At 42.9% G+C, this 26,040-nt stretch overlaps 1 protein-coding gene across 1 annotated transcript in view; it reads right to left on the reverse strand.

The window, feature by feature from the left end:
- Positions 1-236: 236 nt before the first annotated feature.
- SLC38A12 (solute carrier family 38 member 12) overlaps positions 237-26,040 on the reverse strand; it is a 38,362-nt gene continuing 12,558 nt past the window's right edge. Inside the window, exons 2-10 of the mRNA XM_088482596.1 lie at positions 24,259-24,351; positions 11,359-11,480; positions 8,884-8,962; positions 8,587-8,674; positions 8,422-8,502; positions 4,611-4,710; positions 3,480-3,582; positions 2,554-2,647; positions 237-1,501 (exon numbers count right to left, since the gene is read on the reverse strand). Of these exons, the coding sequence (XP_088338722.1) occupies positions 741-1,501; positions 2,554-2,647; positions 3,480-3,582; positions 4,611-4,710; positions 8,422-8,502; positions 8,587-8,674; positions 8,884-8,962; positions 11,359-11,480; positions 24,259-24,303 (1,473 nt within the window). The 5' untranslated portion in view covers positions 24,304-24,351 and the 3' untranslated portion in view covers positions 237-740. The remainder of the gene's footprint in view (positions 1,502-2,553; positions 2,648-3,479; positions 3,583-4,610; positions 4,711-8,421; positions 8,503-8,586; positions 8,675-8,883; positions 8,963-11,358; positions 11,481-24,258; positions 24,352-26,040) is intronic.

A 26,040-nucleotide genomic window follows, 5' to 3' on the forward strand; every position in this document is an offset into this window, starting at 1 on the left:
TTCTGTGCACCAACGACAGGCAAGGCTGTTTCACGTACAGATTCATCAGGGGTGAGCGTAATGTACTCATAAATCACCTCTGCTCTAGCAGAGAGATGAGAGGTGGGGGGGCAAGAAATCTAATCACAGCCAGCAGCATCTGTAATCAGTATGCGATGGGCACATGCTGTGTAAATGTGGTGTTTTCATTTTGTAAAAAATAAAAAAAAATAAAAAGTCCCTTCTAAATACACAAATTTATCTCCAATGTCTTAATTTATTTAGCTTGCAAAGAGCCTAACTAACCACTGCGCACAATGCAGTGAGATCCACAAAGAGCAGCTTCTGGTACACCCCAGATACAGAGCAGCAGACACCTGTATGCCCAAATGGCAAAAGGCACTAGGTGTACTAAAATCCCCTTTTGATACAAGTGATGGTGCCTCTTCATGCCAGTGATATATAGGCCTGCAGAGAACTGGAAGTGGCTCCGTGGCAGGTTACCCTTCATTTAACAGATGACGAGGCACAGAGTAACTGGTTACATAAAAGGTAGTATAAGTGTGTAATTACTAAGATTCCAGTCCTAATTGTGTCCATTATAACAGAATAGTAGAAGGCAAATTACAGTAGACTGGGGCCAGCCCCACAGCTTGTGAGCAGGTCCGGAACATGTGGCAGACAATATTAACCAAATGGCTGCTTTTGTGTCCTGCACAAAACAGCAATATCCGAGCCACAGTGACCATGGTTTTCAATGTCTACAGGTTAACATCAGTCAGAATTATGTTGGCTGTGACATATATAAAACATGATAATGCCCAGAGAAGGACAAACCACACCCAGCCAACCTGCTTGAATGGCGACCGATGCTTATTATGAAGTCCAGGTCCATACACCAGGGCAGAATCTTTGCGACTGCAGAACACTAGAAATGCTGGAATGACATACTGGATGCCATTCCCGGCATATGCACCCGTGATGCTGACTAGGATTTCTAGGTGGTTAGTACAGAATGCCACAATGATGGGAGGCACCAGTGTTATGAGGGGAAACACAATACGGTCTACAAGCCATGGATATGTCCCACCATCCCGGTGAAAGAGCGTCTTCCAGTTGTTGCGCAGTGTGACAGCAATGATGGGGAAGTTGGTGCTGATGGTGAAGACTGGAAACAATCCTAGGAAGTAGCCAATCACTGGAGGCACAAAAGGACTGCACCCGCTGAAGTTAAGTGTATACATATCCATCAGGGCACCAGAGGTGAAGCAGAATATAGCTGTGAAGCAAAGTAGGCTGTAGAAAGATAAGACTAGTATGTAGTCCAGAAGGACAAGTCCAGTCAGGTGTTTCTTCCTAGACACAGGTGTGATCAGTGAGGGCAGAGAATGTTGGCACATGAAAGAGTATACGCAGACCCCAAACAAGTTCCGGATACCCGAGACCTCTGCCAGAGGTGGGTTACCTGTTCCTTCACCCTTACCAATACGAATCAATGCCAGTACGATCATTATGATGAAAGCTGCAGTAGAACATAAAAACCAAGGGGTTAAGCTGTGTAGCTATAAAACAAGACAAGACAACATTGTTCCCTGTATTTCCCTTCCAAGTTATATCCTATGCTCATGTTGTTAACCCCCACCACTACAGATTGCACCCTGTACACCTTGGCAGCCAGGAGTTAAACTGTTGTATTCACAATTTATGACACAGACTCAGATGAGAACAAAGTGGCAGTAAAGCTGTGAAAACTCATTAACTGCTCTATAAATCACTAGGAGAAGGCCTCTGACACTACCATCTCCTCCCCATAGCGTAACAAGGACAGAGCTCCCTCCCTGCCAGCACATATACAGGGTTATGAGCATGACTTATCTGTAGGGTGCATCTTCTCTCTGCGCATGCGTGTGCCATGTAAGTGGTGTGGCGGGGAATGTGTTGTGTGACATTTGGACGTGACCTGATTTATGGATTGGCTTGAGGATTTTAATCTCTTTTTACCCACAGGCACTGAATGCTGATAGGTTGCAAGAAAATGGATTTATATAGCATATGAGAAGGATCAGAGACTTAACAAGTTTCCTTCATCAGCGTCAGAAAGGGACAAGATGCAGCTCATTATTTCAATAGAATAATCCATCAAAAATATTTATTTGTTTATATGGCTGGGATTATTTAACCCACAGATTGGCCTAATTTTAGGAATTTAACTTTCACGTTTCTCTTCTACTCAACAACCTATCATTTTACAGCTGAAAAGTGAGTGTATGGCAATAGCTCTCCGAACATGCACCCATTACTCTATTAGTCAGAAAGCCTATTCCGTTCAGTCAGGGAGATGTGTAGTGCAAAAGAAAATGTGTCTATTGGTTGAGAAAACAAAATAAATTAATGTACAATAAAAACTTCAACAGCAGCTTATACAGGAAATATGCATCAATTTATGTAATAGGAGCAACATAAGGAAATGCCGCTAGACTGTAATTATCAGTAGTGTAGCCTTTAGTTTATCTATGTAAACCAGATAGATTATGGTCACACAGAATTATTTTAGGACATATTTCTTGTACTCACCAACCCATCTCATAAGCGATGTCAGAATTTGGAGGTACTTTGTTTTCTGCACATTGAAGAAAGTAAATGGTCCGAGTAACAGGGTAAATATAGCCTGAAAACATTTTAAAAAAATATAAACAAAACAAGATTGCTTCAAGCTATATTACACAACATCAGCAACATTTAACACTACTGTATACTGCATGGTATAGCTACATCAGATTATTATTATACTGTCATAACTGGAGTACCAATATCCTACAGAGCTTTCTTGCTTTGGTATCAAGTAATCTGTAATGAATTCTGTCTAACTAATTTTTTCTAAATATCTAAATAACCCATTGATGACTACACTAACTTTTAATGGCGTACATGAATGGCGACTCCAGACTTTCATGTGTGGCCGTATTCGTGTAGCTGGGTTGCCAAAGACAGCTTGGAACTTCGACAGTCATATGATCATTCCTGCACTGTGTTCAATGCAGAACAGAAAGTTTGTGTGTTTGAGAACATAGAATTTTGCTCTCAATGTGTCTGTTCACTAAACTAGTGCCCCAGTAGTTAAGGGGTTAATCAGAGTTACCAAATGAGACAGAGCTAGAAGAATATATACTTGATCAACAGTTTCTGAGTTAGAGTTACTGTGTGTGGAAAAGTGTACCACGCAAGTTATACCAGTGCGACTAGGCCGAGCGACTAATAACATTGGGCCGGTAAGTTAAGATGATAGCGCACAGACAATAGTCGGCTTCTTAGTGGCTTTACAGGCCTGTCAGATTATGTCCACAGATTATTATAACTGCATCAATATACAATATAATGCTCGTTTTAGCGACAGACATTGCAATAACACGCCATTTAAGGATGTTGCTACTAATATTGTTCTGGGTGGTCTAACGGGCCCTATACACCTCTAGTCAATCACAGGAAGAACTTCAACTTACCACATAGATCCTGTAAGCATCGATCCGTCTGATTTTTCCCCAGCAGGGGTCAGTATCGTTCCGGTCTCCTGTCTGGGTTCCACACGACTGATTCCCAGAGAAGCTGAAGAGAACAATAAACATCAGGTTATGTTTAGTCTGTTTTGCCTTCAGTGACTGTCATGCAATTCATTGACGTTTAAAAATGAATGAAATAAAACAGGTTTTTTTCTGGGTTTTCTCTTTATCTACATAAGGTCAGACACTGATCAGACAGATTCTTACCTTACTAATAGGAATTGTGGGAGAAGGAACTACATTTGTTTATACGTGCTTCATGACAATTGGGGGCGGCTGCAAAAATTAGATTTATGTGCAAAGAAAGTAATTGGTGCTAAATAAATAACATTAATAGTAGTTTATAAAAGATATTGAATCAGATTCATAGACAGTAGGCTGTCACAACTGGTTTATTTACCTTTCACTTAATATAGAATACTACAATTGTTAAAATTATATATTCATTAAAAGTGCATCCTATTAAGGGTAAATAAAGGGTCTACAGATACAGGTGATGGTACAGAAACATATTGGTTGATTTTCTGCTCCTATGGCCATGACCAATGACAGCTGAAGGGACACAGCCCAAGTGGAGAAACAAAATGTACAGAAAGGCCCTTGTGAGCACATCACTAAAGTAGTCCAATGAGATCTCAAAAGACAATTTGCTCTGAGTCTCCCCTAAAACAAAGTTTCAACAACTAAACAAAAAAAAAATTCGAATGAGTCTGCCCATCCCTGGTCTATCATTCACACAAAAACAGCTTATTATTATTATATAACAAAAAAGTTATTTCTGGTACAGCAGATGCCAATGCTTACTTGGTAAGTCAGGAGCAAAATCCCTCAAGATATGAATGGATTATTATGGTGAAATGTGTCTGAATCTCCCACTCGCTCCATTTGTTTCAGCTGTATCCTCTTCCAATGAGAATGTAAGCTCTCTCATGAGCAGGGCCCGTCCAACCCTGTGTTTTCATGCCTGTATTTATTCTGTCTAAATTGCGAGACCCTATTTTATGCAAGTACCATTTTAACAAGTCTACTAGATTACGGTTATTTACTTTGGTTTCCCGCTACATTGTTACTTACCATGTGACTTCAACAAGAGACAGGGGTACAGCTGTTGCATATATTGCCAGGTCTCCATAGAGATATATAATTATACACAAGTAAAACAGGTTTACACCAACTGTAAAGAAAGGAGACTGGTCATGTAAATTCCAGGATGATGTCATCACTATGTTTGTGAAGGAAGAATGAGCAAAGGTGACATATTAAATGATGATGATTATAATAAAATATTTTTGCAATAGCGCTGCAAATTCTATAAAGAGGATGTCCAGCCATTTCCATAACAAAAGTATTTCCAGGATCAGACCCTCTCTCAACTTGCATGCTACTAACATCCTCATCCTCTCACTGGTCATCTCCCGATTCCAATCTTTCTTCAATGCTGCTGCTTGGCTCATCTTCCTCTCCAAACGTTCTACATCTGGCTCCCCTTCCCCTTCAGAACCCAATTCAATATTCTTACACTCACTTACTAAGGCCTCACCAAATCCTCTCCCATTTACATCTCTGACCTCATCTCCCCTCACACTCCCGCTCGCCCACTTCGCTCAACAAATGCATGCTGCCTCTCCTGCCAACTGATTACTTCCTCCCACCTCCAAGATTTTGCCCGTGCGGCTTCCTACCTCTGGGACTCTCTTCCTATCAGACTCTTCACCTCTCTACAAATCTTCAAAAAGGCTCTTCAGAGCCACTACTTAATGAAAACCTTCCAGCTCTCATCCTAACCTGCTGCTATATGCTCCTTCCTCCCTGTCTACCCCATCTGTGTCACACCTGTTTGTCTGCCCCTCCCCTTTACAATGTAAGCTCTCACGAGCAGGGCCCTCTTCCCTCATGTGCTTCTCCTTACTTATACTGTACTCTGCAAAAGATTTAGGCAGATGTGGCAAAAATGCTGCAAAGTAAGAATGATTTAAAAAATAGAAGTGTCAATAGTTTATTTTTATCAATTAAAAAAAAGCAAAGTGAATGAACAGAAGAGAAATCTAAATCAAAATCAATATTTAGCGTGACCACCCTTTGCCTTCAAAACAGCATAAATTCTTCTAGGTACAATTGCACACAGTGATTGAAGGAGCTCGGCAGGGAGGTTGTTCAAAACAGCTTGGAGAACTAACCACAGATCTTCTGTGGATGTAGGAGCTTCATGTAATCCCAGACAGACTTGAGGATGTTGAGATCAGGGCTCTGTGGTGGCCATATCGTCACTTCGAGGACTCCTTGTTCTTCTTTACGCTGAAGATAGTTCTTAATAACATTGGCTGTATGTTTGGGGTCGTTGTCCTGCTGTAGAATAAATTTGGATCCAATCAGACGCCTTCCTGATGGTACTGCATGATGGATAAGTACCGGTCTATATTTCTCAGCATTGAGGACACCATTAATCCTGAGCAAATCCCCAATTCAATTTGCTGAAACCTGCACTATGCTTCACTGTTGCCTGCAGACATTCATTATTGTACCGCTCTCTAGCCCTTTGTTTGGAACAACCTCCCTGCCAAGTTCCTTCAAAACGTATGTGCAAGTATACCCAGAAGAATTGATGCTGTTTTGAAGGCAAAGGGTGGTCAAACCAAATATTGATTTGATTTAGATTTCTCTTGTGTTCATTCACTTTGCAGTTTGCTAATTGATAAAAATAAACTATTAACACTCCCTATTTTTGAAAGCATTCTTACTTTGCAGCATTTTTTCACACCTGCCTAAAACCTTTGCACAGTACTGTACATCTACTCCTTATTCTCCACAAGGGCTCCTAACACTTGGAGCCGTATTCAATTTGAGCCGAGTTAAGTTAACGCGGCCTGGACTTAACGCAGACTTCGCCTGCTTTGGAGGTGGAAAAGTATCGCGCGCATGCACGCTTTGCCCAGTATTCAGGCACTGATTCAGAGCCGGACGCTCTGACAGAGCGCTCACTCTAAAAATTAAGAGGGACGGCCCTGATTCAGAGCGGCCTCCTGGCCGCTCGTATAGCTGTGGGTGACCACCCACAGCTATAGCGAGCGGCCAGGAAGATGGTCGCGATGGTCAAGACCATCGCGACCATCGGGCTTGCAACGAGACCCTTGTGGTAGGGTCTCGTTGCCACAAGCCCTGGAGTGCTTTCGGCTCTATCAGAGCCAAAAGCACTCCCACTGACATCACTTGTGATGTCAGTGGGGCCGGCCCCAGACGGTAGGCGTTCCCATGGGAACGCCTCTGTCTGGGCTGCCACGCCCCTGGCGCGCCCACCAAAGGGGGCGTGTTGTTACTCACCATCGACAGCACGCCCCCTTTGGTACGAGACCCGGAGCGACGGCTTGCCCGTTACTATCCGGGTCTCGCTCATGCGCACGACGGAGCCGGCTCAGTCGTGCGCATGTGCACTGGGCCAACATCGACCCGCTTGCGAGCGCTCAGCACTCGCGAGCGGGTCTGAATCAGGCCCTCAATTTGAAAGTACGCGTAAACGGAACCCGGCGATACTTTAACAAGGGGAAAGTACTGAAAGTTTTGGGGAAATCAGCCTGACACCCCCCAAATGATGCTCTTACATGGGGGTTCACTATGGTAACCCCCGATTTGGCTTGCTGAAGGTATTTGGTGTTTTAAAATGGGCTCAATAACTGCTAAATAGCGTTTTTCTATACCTGATGCAGAATAGTATTTAGGAGTATTTTTTCCAGAAAATAAGTTCTCAGCAAATTTGGGGTAGTTGAAAAAGGGGGTCAGCATATTTAAAGTTGAAAAAGAGAACTTGAAAAAAATCGTAAAAAAATCCACCTGCCGCAAACACCTGCAATCAAAAAAACACTTGGGGTATACTTGGGGACCCCCCCAAGAGGCAAGTTTGCTAGTTTTTAAGTTTGTACCCCAACATTTTTTTTCGCCCCCTTTTCAAAGGCAATTTTTGGGGTGTCTAAGTTTTTTTTTTTACACAGATTACCTTTGGGGCACTGTCTGAAGGCTGCAGGGAGTTTCCCGCAACGTTGCACCCCAAAACCCTAATTCTGCACTTTTTTCCGCCTGCCATTCATAGGCGATACTTTACTATTACATTGCATTGACTTTCCACCTAGGCGGAAAGTTTTTCAAATTGAATACGGGGTAAAACCAAAACAGGCGATAATGACGTCATCGGCGGTAACAACGCTTCAAATTGAATACGGGCATTGGTTGCTTACTCCCTGCTGCTTGTTTTGAGTGTTATGATCACTAGTGCAGCAATGTCCTTGTCCTGCAAGTCACTGGTTTATTGTTTACTTGTTTATGTACTTTGTAAGGTGCTGCGGAACACTTATGGCTCCATATAAATAACTGATAATGATTTCAGGCAACTTCCTTCCCCCCCCCCTCATCTTTCTGATTTTTATGTAGCAAAAAGAGTGGATCCCTTCAGTTACCTGAAACCGGCGCAGGCATCAACCTATCCATTCCTCTTCATTTCAGCTAAATAAAAGACCCCCCCCCCCCTTCCCTTCAAACCCCAAAGATTTAGTAGGAAATTGCCTATAACAGGACATCCTGCTTAACATTTGGCATGTATATTAATAACAATAGAACAGAGCAGTAAACAGTGGGAACGAAGACAAGATGAAGTCACGTTTCAGTGGAGTTCACTGCTTATCGATTTGTTTGCACTGAGAAATGCTATGAAACGTGATGGAGCAAAACAAAGAAAAAAATCATATATTCATAGTAACAGAGCTCCCCCTGCTGGCAGAGAGGGTTACAGGTAAGAATTTGCTATTGAATTATGTAACGCAGAAGATATTTGTGCTAACTGGTAAACAGTTACTATATTAGTGCAATTAAATATCCGATAGCGTTTCACAATTCATACCTTTATTAAAGAACATAGAAGCCATCTGCCCCATTTCTACACGTTCCACAATGTCAAAGGGGTCAGACAATCCACGGCGCTCTGGAACACAGCAAACAGAAATGGGCATGATTAGGTAGCCATTTATTCATCTAAATACTTCACATATGCTATGTAGATACTCACGCACAGAAAGGATGGGTCTGACTTCAGAGCTGTCATACCCATCTGCAGTTACAGATTCATTATCAGAGTTCTCAGAGGACTCGGCTTCCTGCAGGAGACAAGAAAAGACATTTATCTTGTGGTGCAATGACAGACCAGACAGATCCAGACTACATTCCAATAACATACTTTCTCAGTTCTAGAACAATCATTTTGTTACAAGAAATATATAGATTTCTAATTTATCTGGATTAATAGAATTAGTGGAAACAGATTTCTACTGAAATTAACACATTACAGAGAGACTGGACTCACTACCTCCTTCTCCCATCTCTTCCAGCGCAGCTGAGCATTAGCTGCAGCCATGGCTTCCATAACAAAGGTTGTCGTCATATAGCTAAAAGGGAAAAATAACAGTCATTAATGAGAACAGGTTGTTTATAGCGGAATTACTTTCTCATCTAGCAAACATTTTAAATTCACCACTTTAAAACGGCTATGGGGAAGGGAGGACCAATCAGGCGCTGATATTTCAGTGATAGCAGCTTCCGATTGGTTTTCCTGGTCACACACACCCCATTTTGTGTGACGCTACTGAGTGTAAGTGAGACCCAGGAAACTAGAGCCACGGAGCATCCCTGGGGACCCAAGGAACGGTGCATCGAGTAGGGTGTAATTTTCACCTTACTTGAGAGTGCTGCTGCTGTATAAGAGATAGACCTCCAATAGATACGGATAACTTAAAGAGAGGAAAACACTGTGTATTGCCTCATCTATCACAGGAACGGATAATGCTATATTTGCAGACCACACAGCGCCATTTGTGCCGTTAGCTTGCAGATGTAACAAATGGAAAGGGCATTGCATGAACAATGTATGTAAACGCTCCTTACGCAATTTAAACTAGCAATATTGCCTGCGTTGGTAGATTGTTCAATTAGCAGGAAACTATTGCCAAAAACAAGTATGGAGAGAATGGCATACTGGTTAGCTAGAATGAGTTAATTGAAAGGCAGGGCTGGGTATGTGAGTGTGACAGTTAAATTGTTGGCAATCAGAACAGGGACACTGAGCTGGCACCCGGCACACAGACATGCTAATAATGCAACTGCCAGAATATTCACAATGGCAGCTTAACAACTTCAAACGTGCTGCTTTACTATCATGTTTGAAGTAGGGATGTGCAGGCTCGGTTCCGTTCGTTTTTTTTTACCGAATCTTATTGGGTATCAGCTGTCACAAGTTTTGGATAGCCAATAAGATTCGGTAAAAAAAACCGAACGGAACAGAGTAGAACCGAGCCTGCACATCCCTAGTTTGAAGTTGTAAAGCAGACACTTCAAATTCTGATAAACAGAACGGAAGTTGCTCAAATCAATTTATTAGCCCACCACAGGTGCATGTGAGGGAGGGATATTGAAAAAGATATTGGAGATAAAGTCAGGATCGTAGGGAAGCTATTCCACCCAAATGTAGAGTTCCAATCAGTAATCCCACAGACTGATATAGCTTGCCTGAGGTCCTTTCAGCACTGAGTGCAGAACAACATTTCCAAATTTAACAATGTAAGCAAAATATTTTAGTATGTTATCATGTAATAACAATATATTGCACCTAAGAGCAAAGACATATGGGTGTATATTATTATATACACACATATATAGTGTGTATATATATATATATATATATATATATATATATTATACATACACACACGCACACACGCACACATACATACACACACACACACACACGAAATGACTATAAATTCAACAAATGATGAGTGCTCGGTCATAATAATTAATAGCATGGTTCAGTACAACCAGAAGAAACCAGCACTTCAGTTTAAATTTTGCCCAAACTATTTGTATATTGTGCATGTTTAAAACAGCATCAAAATACACCTTCAGTCACAAAGCTAAAGTGCATCGTGCATCCATGGGTATGGAGCAGTTTAGTAGCAGCAATAAAAATCCATAGACGGCCATTTCGGTGCTTTCCGGCACTAAATTGCTCCATACCCATGAAGTGTGCGTGTGTGTGTGATGGAGTTCGGTCAGCACTACATAGTGACAAACATACAGCCGCTGGCACCGGCAGCAGTGTGTTTGTTTTAATTAGCAGCCAATGAGAGCCTGTCAGGCTCATTGGATGCTGCGCACACTGCCCGCGCCAGGCTGGAGCTCACTCATGACCTCCATCTTCCGGCTCCCGCAGTGCGTAATGGGAGAGACGTCATGACGTCTCTCCCATAATGCAGAGCAGGCCGGCCCGGGAGGACGGATGGAGGAGCGGATGGCGGCGGTGGGAGCAGGTGCCGGAATTCAGGTAACTGTTTTTTATATTTTTGTAAATTACATGTGTGTGTACTAGGGGTGGACCACCGCCAGGGGCACTACAAGGGGGAGGGGGAACTACCACTGGGGGCACTGCATCGGGGGACCACTACTGGGGGCCCTATATAAAAGGGCAATACTGGAGGTACTGCATAGAGGGGACTACAACTGGGGCTACTGTTTAAAGGGCACTGCATAAGGGGTACCACTATTGGGAGGACTACAACTGGTGGCACTATATAAGGGGCTTACTACTGGGGGCACAATGGGTGGGTAGGGGCCCCAGTACATTGCTTTTCCCAGGGCCCACACTGCTGTTAAGGCGGCCCTGAATACACTCTCCCCTGCCAACTGTTAAAAGAAAGTGATGAATTTAAGACATCACCCCATTTTAATGCCAATTCAGCTGTATTCGTTATCAGAGTTCTGATATTGCACTGAGCTGACACACACTCACCTCATAAAAGCCAGGAAGATGATCAGGATAAGACTCACCAACCAGCCAGCATTGGCAAAGGCCTTAGGCATGGTGAGTGCTCCAGTGCCAACAATCAGGTTGAACAAGTATACTATCCCAACCTGTACAGAAAATGAAAAATTATACAGAAACATGGTTTATTTTATAAGCTATAGATGCCTTGAAGAGAAGCTCTTTGGATTAAAACAAGTACACTTCAACATATTAACAGTCCAAGGGGTAGGTTTACTAAAGCTTCTCTTAATAGGCAAGTGGTGGTGTTGCCCATAGCAAGTGATCAGATTCTATAATTTTCTGGGATGCAACAGCGAAATAATAGCTGCAATCTGATTGGTTGCTATGGGCAACGCCTCCACTTTTAATAGCTTTAGTAAATCTACCCCCAACAAGGATCTTTTATCTGTACTCATCCTTCTTGACCTCTCAGCAGTGTTTGACACTGTGGACCACACTCTTTCTGCGCACCCTTCACTCACTTGGTCTTTATGACAGTTCTCTTTTGATTCTTATCCTCGCTCTCCATTTCCCCTCTCTCCCCCCCACTCCCTGCTGTAGTCTGTTAATGCTTTCCTTAGCTCCCTACTCTTTTCACTGTACACTTCCTCTTTTGGTTATCTTATAAAGTTCTTTGGTCTCCAGTATCATCTTGCATTTACATCTTTTATAAAAGGCAAGTATAAACTAAGCAACCCCCCCCTAACCCTCCCTTAGGGGTGCCTAACCCTAACCTCCCCCCAAGTGCCTAACATCCCTCTAAATGCCTAAACCTAACCCCCCCTTCCCCGCTGCCTAAAACTAACCCTCCCGGGGGGGGGGATGCCTAGCCCTAAACTCCCCCAGAGGGTGCCTTACCCTAAACCCCCCTTCCCCTAGCTTAACCGTCCTGGGGGGGGGTGCCTAACCCCAAGTCCCCCCTGGGAGCCCCTAACCTAACCCTTCCGCCCGCGGCTGTCCGCGCCCGGCTTACCTTCGATCGGGATGCCGGGTTCCTTGCATAGGTATAATGACAGGCGTCAGGATTTCGATGCCTGTCATTAGACCCTTCACGGGATTAGACAGTCGGGATACCCCCTAAACTGTTTAACGATCATGAAAACACTTGACTGGAGAATATTCTAGTTTAATACCCTTTGAAAATGCAGCAGTTTGCCAGAGGTTGCGGAGGCTGGCATCTACTGTGGCATATTACATGATGAAAAGTGATAAGCTTAGAAAGTGACAAAATAGGCTCAGTAGGGAAGGGGTTAGGATACCTTACTAGTGTCAGAAATATATAGATACATTATTTAAAAGTCCTGTCACCAAAAATAACCAGTCATACATTAGTTATAACGGATCTGGTACAATTAAGAAAATGAAAGCAAATACTGCAATGGGCTACAGGAAACTTTGTATTACTTGCACCATGTCTTCAGCACTTTTTTTTTTTTTTTTAAATGTTCACATAGGGTTTAAAAATGCAGATGCTGAGCATCCTAGTCTCTCTACAAGGCAGATTTGTGGTAGCTTTCATCATAAGACATCTCAGGGCTCAGTGTCAGCATTTATTCTCCACTTTGCTGTTACAGCAAAAATAGATGTCCCTCAACATGAGGCAGAATCATACAGGATCCCTAAATGTTTTCTCTCTCCTACACAAAGCAGAAGTTCAATCACATATCTGTATCCCTGGGTGACATGTACAACGAAGAATTAACATTGGGTAAAATTATAAGCATAGTTTGGGAATATGAAAAAAAACTGAGAATATCAGATAGGTCTTATGTGAATGTCTGGAAGAGTCCCAAGTGAGTGGGCTTGTCTCCTGAATGCAGTCCACTTTCCAAGAAAAGAGGGCATCACAGGGGTTGGATGACGCGTTATGCAGTGTGGATGTAGTTATAAACCCGACAGCCGGGATGCCAGAGTTTAGAATCCCGACACCTGTCAGAATCCTGGCACTCGCATCCCAATGGCAAGTACTGGTGTTAGAGGGAGGGTTAGGTTTAGGCACTGGGGGGGAGGGAGGGTTAGGATACTGACCAACAGGTGTCGGTATCCAAACACTGTCGGGATGCCAGATTAGAGATTCTGACCGCCTGGATCCCAAGCACTGGCATCCCGTACCCAACCCATGCAGTGAATCAAGTAAGCAGTTTTCCTGCCCACCCCTGTACAATGACAAGAACTGTGGCTTTGAAAGATGGTGAGTAGGCCCGCAATCAAAAGACATGGTTGCCATCCCTGGGACTCTTCTGAAAAGGGGCACTTAAAAATTAGCAAGTATGCATTTAATGCCTTCGCAGGATCTATTTTGGCACTCTTTGGTCTGGTCATATTCCAACATCAATATAAGTTATTATTGATGCAGTACCCACACAAATTGAATCTTGTTTTATTTTCCCCCGGAAGATTTTGTATATCCTGAGAGTACCATTAGTTGAAATATTCAGCAATACCTATGGATAATTCTTATTTTTATTTATTTTTTATTGAAATTGCAAGAAAGTAACCTTAAAACATGTGTGAGATATATGTGTTTATAACCACCACCAAGAAATCCTTTGTGGTTCTTGCTTTGTCATTAATCCACCCTGTCAAAAGTGTCTAAAGCTGAATTCTAAGCAAATGTTTTTTTTTTAGAATAAAATTTGAGCCAAAACCAAAAGAAGATGTCTGAATGAAATGTACAATTGTGTAGGAATAATATGGTAGCTCTATAAATGCATACCATTTGAAAAATAGACAAACAACTGCATCAAATAAGGGTACGTTTGTGTTTACCGATGCCAGGATGGGGTGATCTAGACATTACAACCACCCATCTCTGGACTTTCTAATACAGTCTGCTGAATGGGATGTTATGGTCTCGTAATCACCAGACAATAACTTCTCGGTGCCACATTATCTGAAACAGGGGATTCCTTTTCAAATGAAGGTGCCCTTTAGTGTGTACGTACTAGGATGTGCGAGATTGGGCACAAGTGTCGGTATACAATCGGGAAACCGGGTGCCTTAAAACCGACAGCCTGCTTCCCGACTGTCATATCCCGGCGAGGGTGAAATGCCGGGAGGGTTAGGCTAGGGGGAGGGAGTTAGGCACCTCAGGAGGGGACTTAGGTTTAGGCAGCGGGGAAGGTTAGGCACCCCTAAGGAGGGTTAGGGTTAGGGGGTTAAGTTAGTTTATACTTACCTTAGAGACGATCAGGATTTCCAGCACTGTCGGGCTTCCACTGCCGGGAACTCTGCTTTTGTCGGCCATGCGCTGCCGGGAATCGAACCGCCGGCGGTATTTCATACCGATTCCCAAGTGTCAACACCATCAGGCTCTTGTAGTATTTCTGCAGAGATGGCAAGGCAAAGTCCCATAGGCAGAGGGGATATCTAGTTGACTTAAATCATGACCAGAATAGTAGTTATCTATATAATAAGCGAGAAAGCGTGTCTGTCTGTCCGTTTGTTTGTCTTTATGCACGGCCAGAGTTTTGGAACTAGCTCCACCAAATTTGGCATGGTAGTGTAGTTTGACCAGGATTAGGGTTTTGCCTAGGTTTGTACTCTGTAAGGGTCACACAGTGTCACACAATCCCTATGGGCACACTTAAGTTACACAGGTTCCAGGGCTGGCTCCAGGGAAAATTGTCAGTCTGCCAAAAACCTGTGAGAAAGCTACAAAAAGTATCCTTTTAACCTCAGTCTGAGCAAACTTGATGAGTCATGCAAGTTAATATGAAAATCCAGAGCTTCTGATTTTGTATGCGTAACTAGAACTTTGTGGGCCACATAGCAAGATCTTAAAAGGGCCCTTCCAGAGCTAAAAATAAAAAAGTTATGGGAGACTTACCTAGATATCTCCTTTTCTTTGAGCTCCAGAGGGATATTATGGTTGGAGACCAAGCACCAAACAGTTAAAGCTTCAGCTCCCAGGATGCCTTGGGTCCTCCTCCATATATACCCTACCCGTAGGACTTCAGTTTAGTTAAAAAAAAAAAAAAAAAAAAAAGCTACCCATGCAGCCAGGTGAGTCAGGGTGGGTGCCCTGAGGACCTCAAAGAAAAAAAAAAAAGGAGTTATCTAGGAAAGTCTACCATAACTCTAATTTTCTACTTCAGGGTCCATAGGGATCCACAGGGATACCATGGGGATGCCCTAAAAGCAGTTCCCCTAGGGTGGGGGATACTCCTGAGCAGAAAGGAGAACTCGTCGCCCAAAGGAAGCATCTTGAGAGGCAAAAGTATCAAAGGCATAGAACCTAAGAAAAGTGTGGACAGAAGACCATGTGGCTGCCTTGTATAATTGTTCAGCAGAGGCACCCCAGCTAAATGCCCACGATGGCCCTACAGACCGAGTAGAATGTGCCGTCACCGTGCTTGGGACAGAGAGATCAGCCTGTGTATACACCTGAGAGATAGTCATGCGTAGCTATCTCGCCAGAGTCGGCTTATTAGCTGGCCATCCTCATTTTTGAAAAACTTAAATACAAAAAGAGCATCTGACTTTCTAACAGAGTTTGTACGCTCCACATAGATACAAAGAGCACAAACTACATCCAGGGAGGCTTCACCTACAGAAAGAGCCTGAAAAGCTGGTACAACAGTTTGTTAATTCACATAAAAATGGGACACTACCTTAGGAACCCTCCCTAGTACGAAGAACAGTTTTAACCTGATGAAAAATCAAAAATGGGGAGTGACAAGAAAGCGCTGCCAAATCAGAGACACTGCGTGCAGAAGAGATAACGAGGAGAAAAAGGGTCTTTGTTGTCAACCATTTCAAATCTACAGAGTCCAAGGGTTCAAATGGGGGAGCTTGTAGTACCTTAAGAACCAACGACAAATCCCACGGTGCTACCGATGGAAAAAAGGAGGCTGAACTCGCAAAACTCTGAAAAAAAATTATAATATCTGGTAATGAGGCAATCTTTTTCTGGAACCAGACTGACAATGCAGAAACTTGCACTTTCAAAGTGGCCAGGCAGAGATCATGGTCTAAACCTTCCTGGAGAAAAGCCAGTATCCTGGAAATCCTGAACACCTTAGGATCATACTTTCTATGGGAAAACCACACCCTGTAACAGATGAGGGCAGAAGCAGGCTTTCGTGCCTTAAGCATTGTCTGAATTACAGAACTGTAAAAACCTTTTGCTCTTAGGATGGAAGATTCAAGCGCCACGCCGTCAAAGCCAGACCGGGTAAGTATGGATGCTGGCAGGGACCTTGCGTTAGCAGATCCTGCCATAGAGGAAGAGGATATGGACCGTCGATTGACAGATTCTGTATGTCCGTGAACCAATGACGTCTGGGCCAAGCCAGAGCTACCAGTATGTCTGCTTGAATTTCCTGAGAACTCTTGAAAGGAGGGAAATAGGAGGAAAGAGATACGCCAGCTTAAAGTCCATCTTACTGCCAGTGCATCCACAAAGGCTGCTGATGGGTCTCTACCTGGGTACCTTGTGGTTGTGACGTGACGCCATGAGATCTATTTCTGGCAGACCCAATTTGTTTACCAGAAGCTGAAACACTCCCGGATGGGAGGAGACACCACTCTCCGGCGTGTATGTCCTGGTGACATAGGAAGTCCGCTTCCCAATTGAGTACTCCCTGTATGACTATTGCCGAGATGGCCAGAAGATGACGTTCTGCACAAATCAGAACCCTTGTCACTTCTTTCGTGGCTGCATAACTTATTGTGCCTCCCTGATAATTGAGTTAGGTCAATGTTGTCACATTGTCGGACTGGATCTGGACCGGCTTGTCCTGAAGCAGGTCCTGTGCCCTGATAAGTGCTTTGTATACTGCTCACAATTCTAGAATATTTATTGGCAGATGACTTCTCTAATTTGTCTATCTTCCCTGAAAGTTGTGATGACCTGTCACTGCTCCCCATCTTCTTAGACTGGCGTCTGTGGTGAGCAGTACCCAATTTGGAATTCAGAATGTGCGCCCTTTGTTCAGATGAGCCTCTCTCAGCCACCACAGGAGGGAGTGACGAACCTCTGGAGTAAGAAGGATCCTCTGGAACTTTATTCGATAATACTGTCCTTTCCACTTGGAGAGAATCAATCTTTGCAGAGGCCTGGAATGGAACTGAGCATACCCCACCATGTCGAAGGTGGATACCATTGATCCCAGGACCTACATTGCTAGCAGAATGGATACCCTTCGCTTCCGAAGCAGCTTGCATATTCGCAACAATAGGTCCCAATCTTGTCCTCTGGCAAAAACACGGTCTGTGACTGAGAATCCAGAAGAGCTCCCAGATGTACCATCTGCTGTGTTGGAGAAAGTTATGATTTCTTCCAATTGATGATCCAGCTGTGCTTATGTAAATCAGGTTATGGTCAGTTGGAGATGGTTTTGTAAAACAACCGGAGTCTGTGCCATTATCAGAAGGTCGTCTAGATATGGCAACATTCTGACTCCCTGACGCATGAGATAAGGGCAGTCATGACTGCCCTTATTTTGGTAAATACCCGGGGAGCCGTAGATAGGCCAAAGGGCAGAGTCTGAAATTGGTAATGCTGCTGGACAGCAAACCGTAAAAATTGCTGGTGGGATGGAATAATAGGAATATGCAGATATGCATCCTGAATGTCCAAGGAAACCATCTAATCCCCCAGCTCCATTGTCAAAATAATTGATTGTAGGAGTTTCCATACGAAACTTGGGTACATGGATAAAAAAACAAAAAACAAACTGTTGAGGGTTTTCAGATTTAGTATAAGGCGATAAGCCCCATTCGGTTTCTGAACCAGAAATAGATTGGAATAAATAACACCTTCTCTGTTGCGACACAGGAACCGGGACTATTACCCCGCCTGCAGAAGGGAGTGAATGGCTTCCTGAAATGCCAAGGCATTGACCGCATCTAATGGGAGATCGGTGCAAAAAAAAAAAAAACTTCTGGGGAGGATTCCTCTTGAAAGTGAGGGCATATCCCTGAGAGACCACTTCTCGGAACCCAGGCATCTGTTGTTGTTGGATGCCAACAATCCGTTATCTGAAGAAGTCGGCCTCCCGCCCTGGGATCCCCCAGGAGGAGGCCCGCCAAATCAGGCAGAGGGTCTGTCATCCGGCTTAAAAAGCAGTGCAGCAGGGAGTGAATGGCTTCCTGAAAGGCCAAGGCCTTGACCGCATCTGATGGGAGAGCTGTGCAAAAAAAATTCTGGGGAGGATGCCTCTTGAAATTGAGGGCATATCCCTGAGAAACCACTTCTCGGACCCAGGCATGTGTTGTTGTTTGAAGCCAACAATCCGTAAACTAAAGAAGTTGGCCCCCCACCCTATGATCCCCCAGGAAGAAGCCCGCCCCATCAGACAGAGGGTTTGTTATCCGGCTTGGAAGCTGGATGTCTTGCCGGCCCAGACCTCAGTTTGTCACCTTGATATTTTGCAAAAACCAGACGCCTTAGAGGAAGGCTGTTCCCTTGCTCGTGCCTGACAACCGAAGGACCGAATAGAAACCAGTCTATACTTTATAGTTGCCATAGATCGCAGTGCAGACTTTGAAGCCGCCAGAGTAGCTATTATTTTATCAAACACTGCTCCAAAAAGTACTTTTCCATAGAAAGGCAAAACCTCTAGCACCCTCTTTGATCCTGTATCAGCTTTCCAGGATCTTAACCAAAGGGCCCTGCGTGCCACTATTCAAGCCGCTGATGCTTTAGAAGTTAAAATTCCAGCATCTACAGCAGCTATAAAGGAAATCAATGTGTACATATACAGTGCATGTTTTATGGATTCCCTGAGTGTAACAAATTAAATAATTAGTACTACCTGTAGATATATTAAAGTGTGTCAGCCAGTTATGACTACACCTGTGCACCAACTAGGAGATCTGGAAAACATGCACTATTAAGGGTCCCTGAGGACTGGGTTTTGGAAACACTGTTATAGACCAAGTATATTGTAAATGAGGAACCAGTATCTCATTTTTACAATCATATTATATGACCATACAGTACACAATCCAAATGAAGATGTGTACATCACATACTGTGTGGTATTTTTGAGCCTGTAAATACCTATCAGAACAGATTACTGTGCTGCTGGATAATAGTCTATTAGATTGGGCATGTGTCAGTTATTTTGAGTTAAGGGGCACATCCACTAGACGATCTACTCCCTATCCAATCTCTAAATGACTTTCCCTTGATTTTCCCCCTTGAAATTTATCTTTCAGTCTGAACGATTTGCAAACTATCTTTAATAGATCAAGTGAAATTGACCTTCAGTCGACTGACGAGACGATCAAACGACCAGCGGGAGCGCGCATCGTTGATCGTTAACGACCAAACACTGCACATACCCTGAAACTGCATACACACACACAAACTTCAGAAAGAACAAAAATGTCCCCAGAGTCAAAAACTCCTACTGACTTGACTCTAGGATACTATACAGCAATATATATGAGAAATAAAGTCTTTTAATTTGCGATCTAACCAAAGTCTATTGAACACTCTTCTCTCTGTTATGGCTCATATTTTATGAATGAGTTACAAGTGTTCCAGGTTATTGTAATTCGCTATAATAAATGTAATAGAAATGAAGATAGCGCAGAGGAAATTGTTCTTCCTGTAACTTCCTTGAAGCATACCCCCCCAAGGCTGCAGTCTTAACTAACAAGCTTACCCTTTTGGTGCCAACTGGAGAGATTCCCTTTATTCATGCATGAAAATTGCACTACAATAAAAACTACAATAAAAATAATTTCTGAGAATATAGGGAAGTATGGCCTATATTATGGTCACATGCCATTCTCTAAACAGGACAGTGAAATGCTGCAGCAGAACTCATCTGCAATTATTATATCTTCTTTATAAGGCATCCCACTGAGTATAAAATCATGACAGGTGATCAAAGGAAATGTGAGGCAGAACATACATTACCAAAATGGATTGGGATTAGTCGTGGACCCTCGTCATGCACACTAATTGTTACTAAAAATTATCACACCAATCCTCGAACAAGAGACCTTCCAATCTGTACAAAGCGCCTTGCTCCAACTTGACTCTTTGGGCCGTATTTGAAGTTAGGAATGAATCTAGTTAAAGGGGCTATTACAGTGCATCCGGAAAGTATTCACAACGCTTCACTTTTTCCACATTTTGTTATGTTACAGCCTTAGGGGCCTGTTCATCAACACTAAAATAACGTTTTTAAGGACATTTTCCTTAAATAACGTTATTTTGGTATTCATGAACAGACTTAACACAGGAGATATCACAGATATCTCCTTGCTAAGTTCCCCTGCGTTAATTTCCACACTCCCCATACATTAGTATGGGGATGTGGAAATTATGGTATTCATCAAATTCCGAAAATTATCAATTTTCGGAATTTGATGCAGTTACTATTTGCCACTGTGAGGTGGCGAATAGCAGAATCCACTTACCTGCATCAGCGTGTGCAGGACCCCCGACGAGTCCCTCCGGCGCTCTGCTCCGTCCTCAGGCTCCGGAGGCTGGTCGGACATGTGTGCTCCCCAGCAGAGCACAAGAAAGTTTAGAAAAAGAAAAAAATATATATATTTTTTTCTAATCTGTCATGTGGTCTGCTGGGAAACCACATGACAGACCAGCAGGACGGAGCCGGAGGCTGCTGCGCGGACAGGTAAGTCGGGGGGAGGGGGGGGGGGAAGGTGAGCGGAGGGGGGGAGGGGGGGGGGATACGAAACTTAATGCATCCGTAGCCAGTGCTGCGCATGCGCTGGTTTTACAGATGTAACAGCGCATGCGCAGCACTGTTTCCAGATGCGATAAGGTAGTGTAGTGAGGGAAAAGTATCTATTTCCCGAAAAGCTGTCATCGCAAAAATGACAGCTTTTCGGAATAGATACTTATGGAGAGGTGGAATGATGAATTCCACCTATAATTAGCTGAGAGTTCTAAAGCTAATTATCTCCATTGAGTTATGTTTAATGAATAGGCCCCTTATTCCAAAATGGATTAAAATTCATGTTTGTCCTCAAAAGTCTACACACAATACCCCATAATGACAACGTGTAAAAAGTTTTCAGGTTTTAGCAAATTTAATTTAAAAAAAAACAAAAAAAAACACATGTACATAAGTATTCACAGCCTTTGCCATGAAGCTCAAAATTGAGCTCAGGTGCATCCTGTTTCCATTGATCATTCTTGAGATGTTCCTACAGCTTAATTGGAGTCCACCTGTGGTAAATTCAGTTGATTGGACATGATTTTGAAAGGCATAAAGGTCCCACACATGACCATGCATGTCAGAGCACAAACCAAGTATGAAGTCCAAGTAATTGTCTGTAGACCTCCAAGACCGGAATGTCTCGAAGCACAAATCTGGGGAAGGGTACAGAAAATACCTGCTGCTTTGAAGGGCCCAATGAGCACAGTGGCCTCCATCATCCATAAATGGAAGAAGTTCGAAACCACCAGGACTCTTCCTATAGTTGGCCGGCCGTCTAAACTGAGCGATCGGGGGGAGAAGGGCCCTAATCAAGGAGGTGATCAAGAACCCGATGGCCACTCTGTCAGAGCTACAGCATTCCTCTGTGGAGAGAGGAGAACCTTCCAGAAGGACAACCATCTCTGCAGCAATCCACCAATCGGGCCTGTATATTAGAGTGGCCAGACGGAAGCCACTCCTTAGTAAAAAGCACATGGCAGCGCCCACCTGGAGTTTGCCTAAATGCACCTGAAGCACTCTCTGGTCTGATGAGACAAAGATTGAACTCTGGTGTGAATGCCAGGCATTAGGTTTGGAGCAAACCAGGCACCTCTCATCACCAGGCCAATACCATCCCTACAGTGAAGCATGGTGGTGGCAGCATCATGCTGTGGGGATGTTTTTCAGCGGCAGGAACTGGGAGACTAGTCAGGATAGAGGGAAAGATGAATGCAGCAATGTACAGACATATACTGGATGAAAACCTGCTCCAGAGCGCTCTTGACCTCAGACTGGGGCGACGGTTCATATTTCAGCAAAACATCGACCCTAAGCACACAGCCAAGATATCAAAGGAGTGGCTTCAAGACAACTCTGTGGATGTCCTTGAGTGGCCCAGCCAGAGCCCAGACTTGAGTCCAATTGAACATCTCTGGAGAGATCTGAAAATGGTTGTGCACCGACGCTTCCCATCCAACCTGATGGAGCTTGAGAGGTGCTGCAAAGAGGAATGGGTGAAACTGCCCAAAGATAGGTGTGTCAAGCATGTGGCATCACATTCAAAAAGACTTGAGGCTGTAATTGCTGCCAAAGGTGCATCAACAAAGTGTTGAGCAAAGGTTGTGAATACTTATGTCCGTGTGATTTCTTAGTTGTTTTTTTTTTTTTTTTAAATTAAATTTGCAAAAAAAATAAAAAATTCACACGTTGTTATTATGGGGTATTGTGTGTAGAATTGAGGACAAAAATGAATTTAATTCATATTGGAATAAGGCTGTAACATAACAAAAATGTGGAAAAAGTGAAGCGTTGTGAATACTTTCCAGATGCACTGTACATCCATATTGTGTGCACAGAACGATATTCAGATATTCTCCAGTTTGCCTAGTTGCACACATCTATGCCAATGCAGCATCCCTATCCATACGCTTGGTTTCAGTGCACATTTGTACAAGCCTTATCCTTCGTGCAAAAGATTGCACAACTCAGCATAGCTCACAATCCATGTGCATCGCCTCACCAAATATAACCTTTGTGCAAACGCACCATTGCCACTCAAATATGCTCCTTCAACCACAAATGGAGATATGACCAAAATCCATATGATTAGGAATTAACCATAGATGTGTGCACTCGGCTATGGAGCATGAGCAGGGATAAAAAAACCAAAGGATCCATCAGCAAAACGTGCTAGCATGCAACTCCCATCAGCCCCAAAGAGGGCAAATTTGCACCTGAACAAACCAGATTGTGACATAAGGGGGGCAAATGCTATTTTCTGTGCACGCAGGGTAAACGCTGTCTGCTTTTGCATTCAGCACACTTACTTTATACTTGGAAGCCTTAAGCTGGGTACACTTTGGGCGATATATCGGCCGTTAGATTGAACAGCAATTACATTGCGAACATGTCGGCGGGTGAGTATCCCCAATATATCGGTGAATATCGTATTGGCTGTGCAGCACAGCAGATGGGCGATATGCCTGCAATGTATTGGTGAATCTGCTGATACTTATGGATGACCTGCCGATATCCCGTACACATGCTGGAGGGACCCGGCAGTGAGTGACAGCAAAACTGGACGGGCATATTTAAATGCCTTACCATCCGACCCACATCAGGTGGACGATTGGTAAGTGCATATACTGTACACTTACCAATCGTCAGATAAGTCGGCATGATTCGCCATTCTGCTGCCTACGATCTGAAATCAAACACATTGATGATTGACGATTGGTCAGGGAATCAGGAAAATTTAAAAGTTAAAAATCCCAGACTTGCCGATTCCAACCATTTTTGGGTCGGAATCAGGGATTTGAGATTGGCCAACATGTTGTATTTCTCAGATCATCTGACCCTGATAGAACGGGTAATTGTTCGATAAAGGCTAGATGTAGGGGTCCCATAACACTACAATTTAAAGCTGAGCTAGGACGCAACCCTTCCCAACCCTAAACTGGTATGCACAATTTAAGTTGGTCACCCCAACTGTGCCACATGGTTTTGGTATGGTGTAAAATTGCACCTTCTAGTTGCATTTAATAAATGTAAATGAGGCCATTGAAGTACTGTTGCAGTCACCTGTACTGAACACATTACCAAGTAATTAAATCAGCTCAGGTAACAGAATCTTCTGTAGCAGGCATCATTTTGGAGGGCGTGTGATTAGAGTAATGAACTGAACAGAAATATGTACAGTAATCATTGTGCAGTAACAATCTATTACAGCAAAAACACTGGAAATTAAAGCATTACTTACGAATGGAGAATATAGCTCCCCGGTATCGGTTATATCCCCTGCCATGGCTGGTGCTGGATGGGGACTGAAGGAGGGGAGAAGGGGTTGGGGAACCTGGAAAAGACATATAAAAAACAACTTTATTAAAAAAAAAAAAAAAAAAAAGGGTAATATTAAACAGATTTTTATTATTACTGCAACTTATTTCATTTCCTGGTATGATTTATTACCTGAAAGAAACATCTCCAGAACTTGTCCACCCTTGATTCATACAGTATGTGTACACAAATACAAGACAAGCAAAGCTCTGTATGTATCTAGAAGTGTGATCTGGGGCTGGTTAGACCTTATCTGGACATTCAGAGAGCCAGTTAGGAATCTTGATATTATTGATCCAACTGACAAAAGAAAACTAACCCTGTATTCACGTAGAACCTGCTATATACATACCTGGAACTCGTCTGATTAATTTACTAATATAGACAGTTGAGAATTATTCATCTTACCCTGATTTTCCTACTTCAGGAACCCATTCTAAGTGAGTTTGTGGGATTTAAATCCAATTATTAATGAATACAGCAGAGATTACTGCTACTGGAAGCATGAAGCTCGGGAGCCCAGCCTGGTGAGAGTCAGCGAATAGACCCAAAATGTAAAAACTATCCATGTAATATAATTTTCATTATTTTTTATGGAATAAAAAAAAAATATATATATATATATATATTTTAAAGGTCAGAGGTGTTTGAACATTTTCTGTTATTCGTTGTTGCATACATTCCCAGATGCCAAAGTAGGTTACTAGCAAATATTTAGCCATTAATGGCACCGAAATAGCATGCTTTGAATTAGAGGCTCACAGCACAGGCAATATAATCAAGCCTACAGGTGCAACATATATTTAGACAGAGTGGCTGATCTCTTCAGGTAAACATGCATATTTTTACATTAACAAACTAAAATACTGCTGTTATCATATGACACATTGTCCTTAATTGTGGTAATTTATTCAAATGAATTCTCTTTACCATCACATTGTTTTCATAACATATTTCAAAGTGAGTATGCCAAACAATAATTTATTCTCATTTTATTGTTGTAGGCTTCACTGTGCTTATTAATAGTAGTCACATTCTATTCACTGCTGCGTTATCATAACAATGACATGAGGCAGTCTGTTTATAGCTTTAAACTGAACCTACATAAGGAGACAGTTTTAAACTTACTAATCATATGAAGCTATATTTGAATCACAACAATGCAAGAACTAGCTACTGTAATCAGCAAATAAATACTTCAGAAAACTTTAAAACAGCTAGGTCAGGAAGTCAGGGAGTGACGTCAAACTACTACCAAACTTAAAATGCAAGTTTCATCGGGTTCCAGTCAATCGATCTACACTAACAAGGTCGACAATGTCTAGATAGACCCCAAATGGTAGACAGTCAATAAACTAGACAGGCACAAAAGGTTGACATGGATGAAGATAGACAGGTACAAAAGGTCGACATTGAAATGGTCAACTTTCTTTTTTTTTTATTTAGGTTAGAAAACAAAAAGCATGTGTCGACCATTTCAATGTCAACCTTTTGTCCCGGTCTATCTTTATCCATGCCGACCTTTTGTGTGTCAGCCTCTTGTCCATGTCTAGACATTGACTATCTTTTTACTGTAGTTCTTTTGTCAGAAGCCAGTTTACCTACCAGTATGTTTTAAGAGCATGTGAGAAAATTGGAGCACCTGGAGGAAACACACAACATACAAATGCCACACAGACAGAATTGAACTCAAATTCAGGGTTGT

The sequence above is a fragment of the Taudactylus pleione genome, unplaced genomic scaffold (assembly GCF_031769625.1).
Source record: "Taudactylus pleione unplaced genomic scaffold, aTauple2 ptg000290l, whole genome shotgun sequence".
NCBI classification, from domain to species: Eukaryota; Metazoa; Chordata; class Amphibia; order Anura; family Myobatrachidae; genus Taudactylus; species Taudactylus pleione.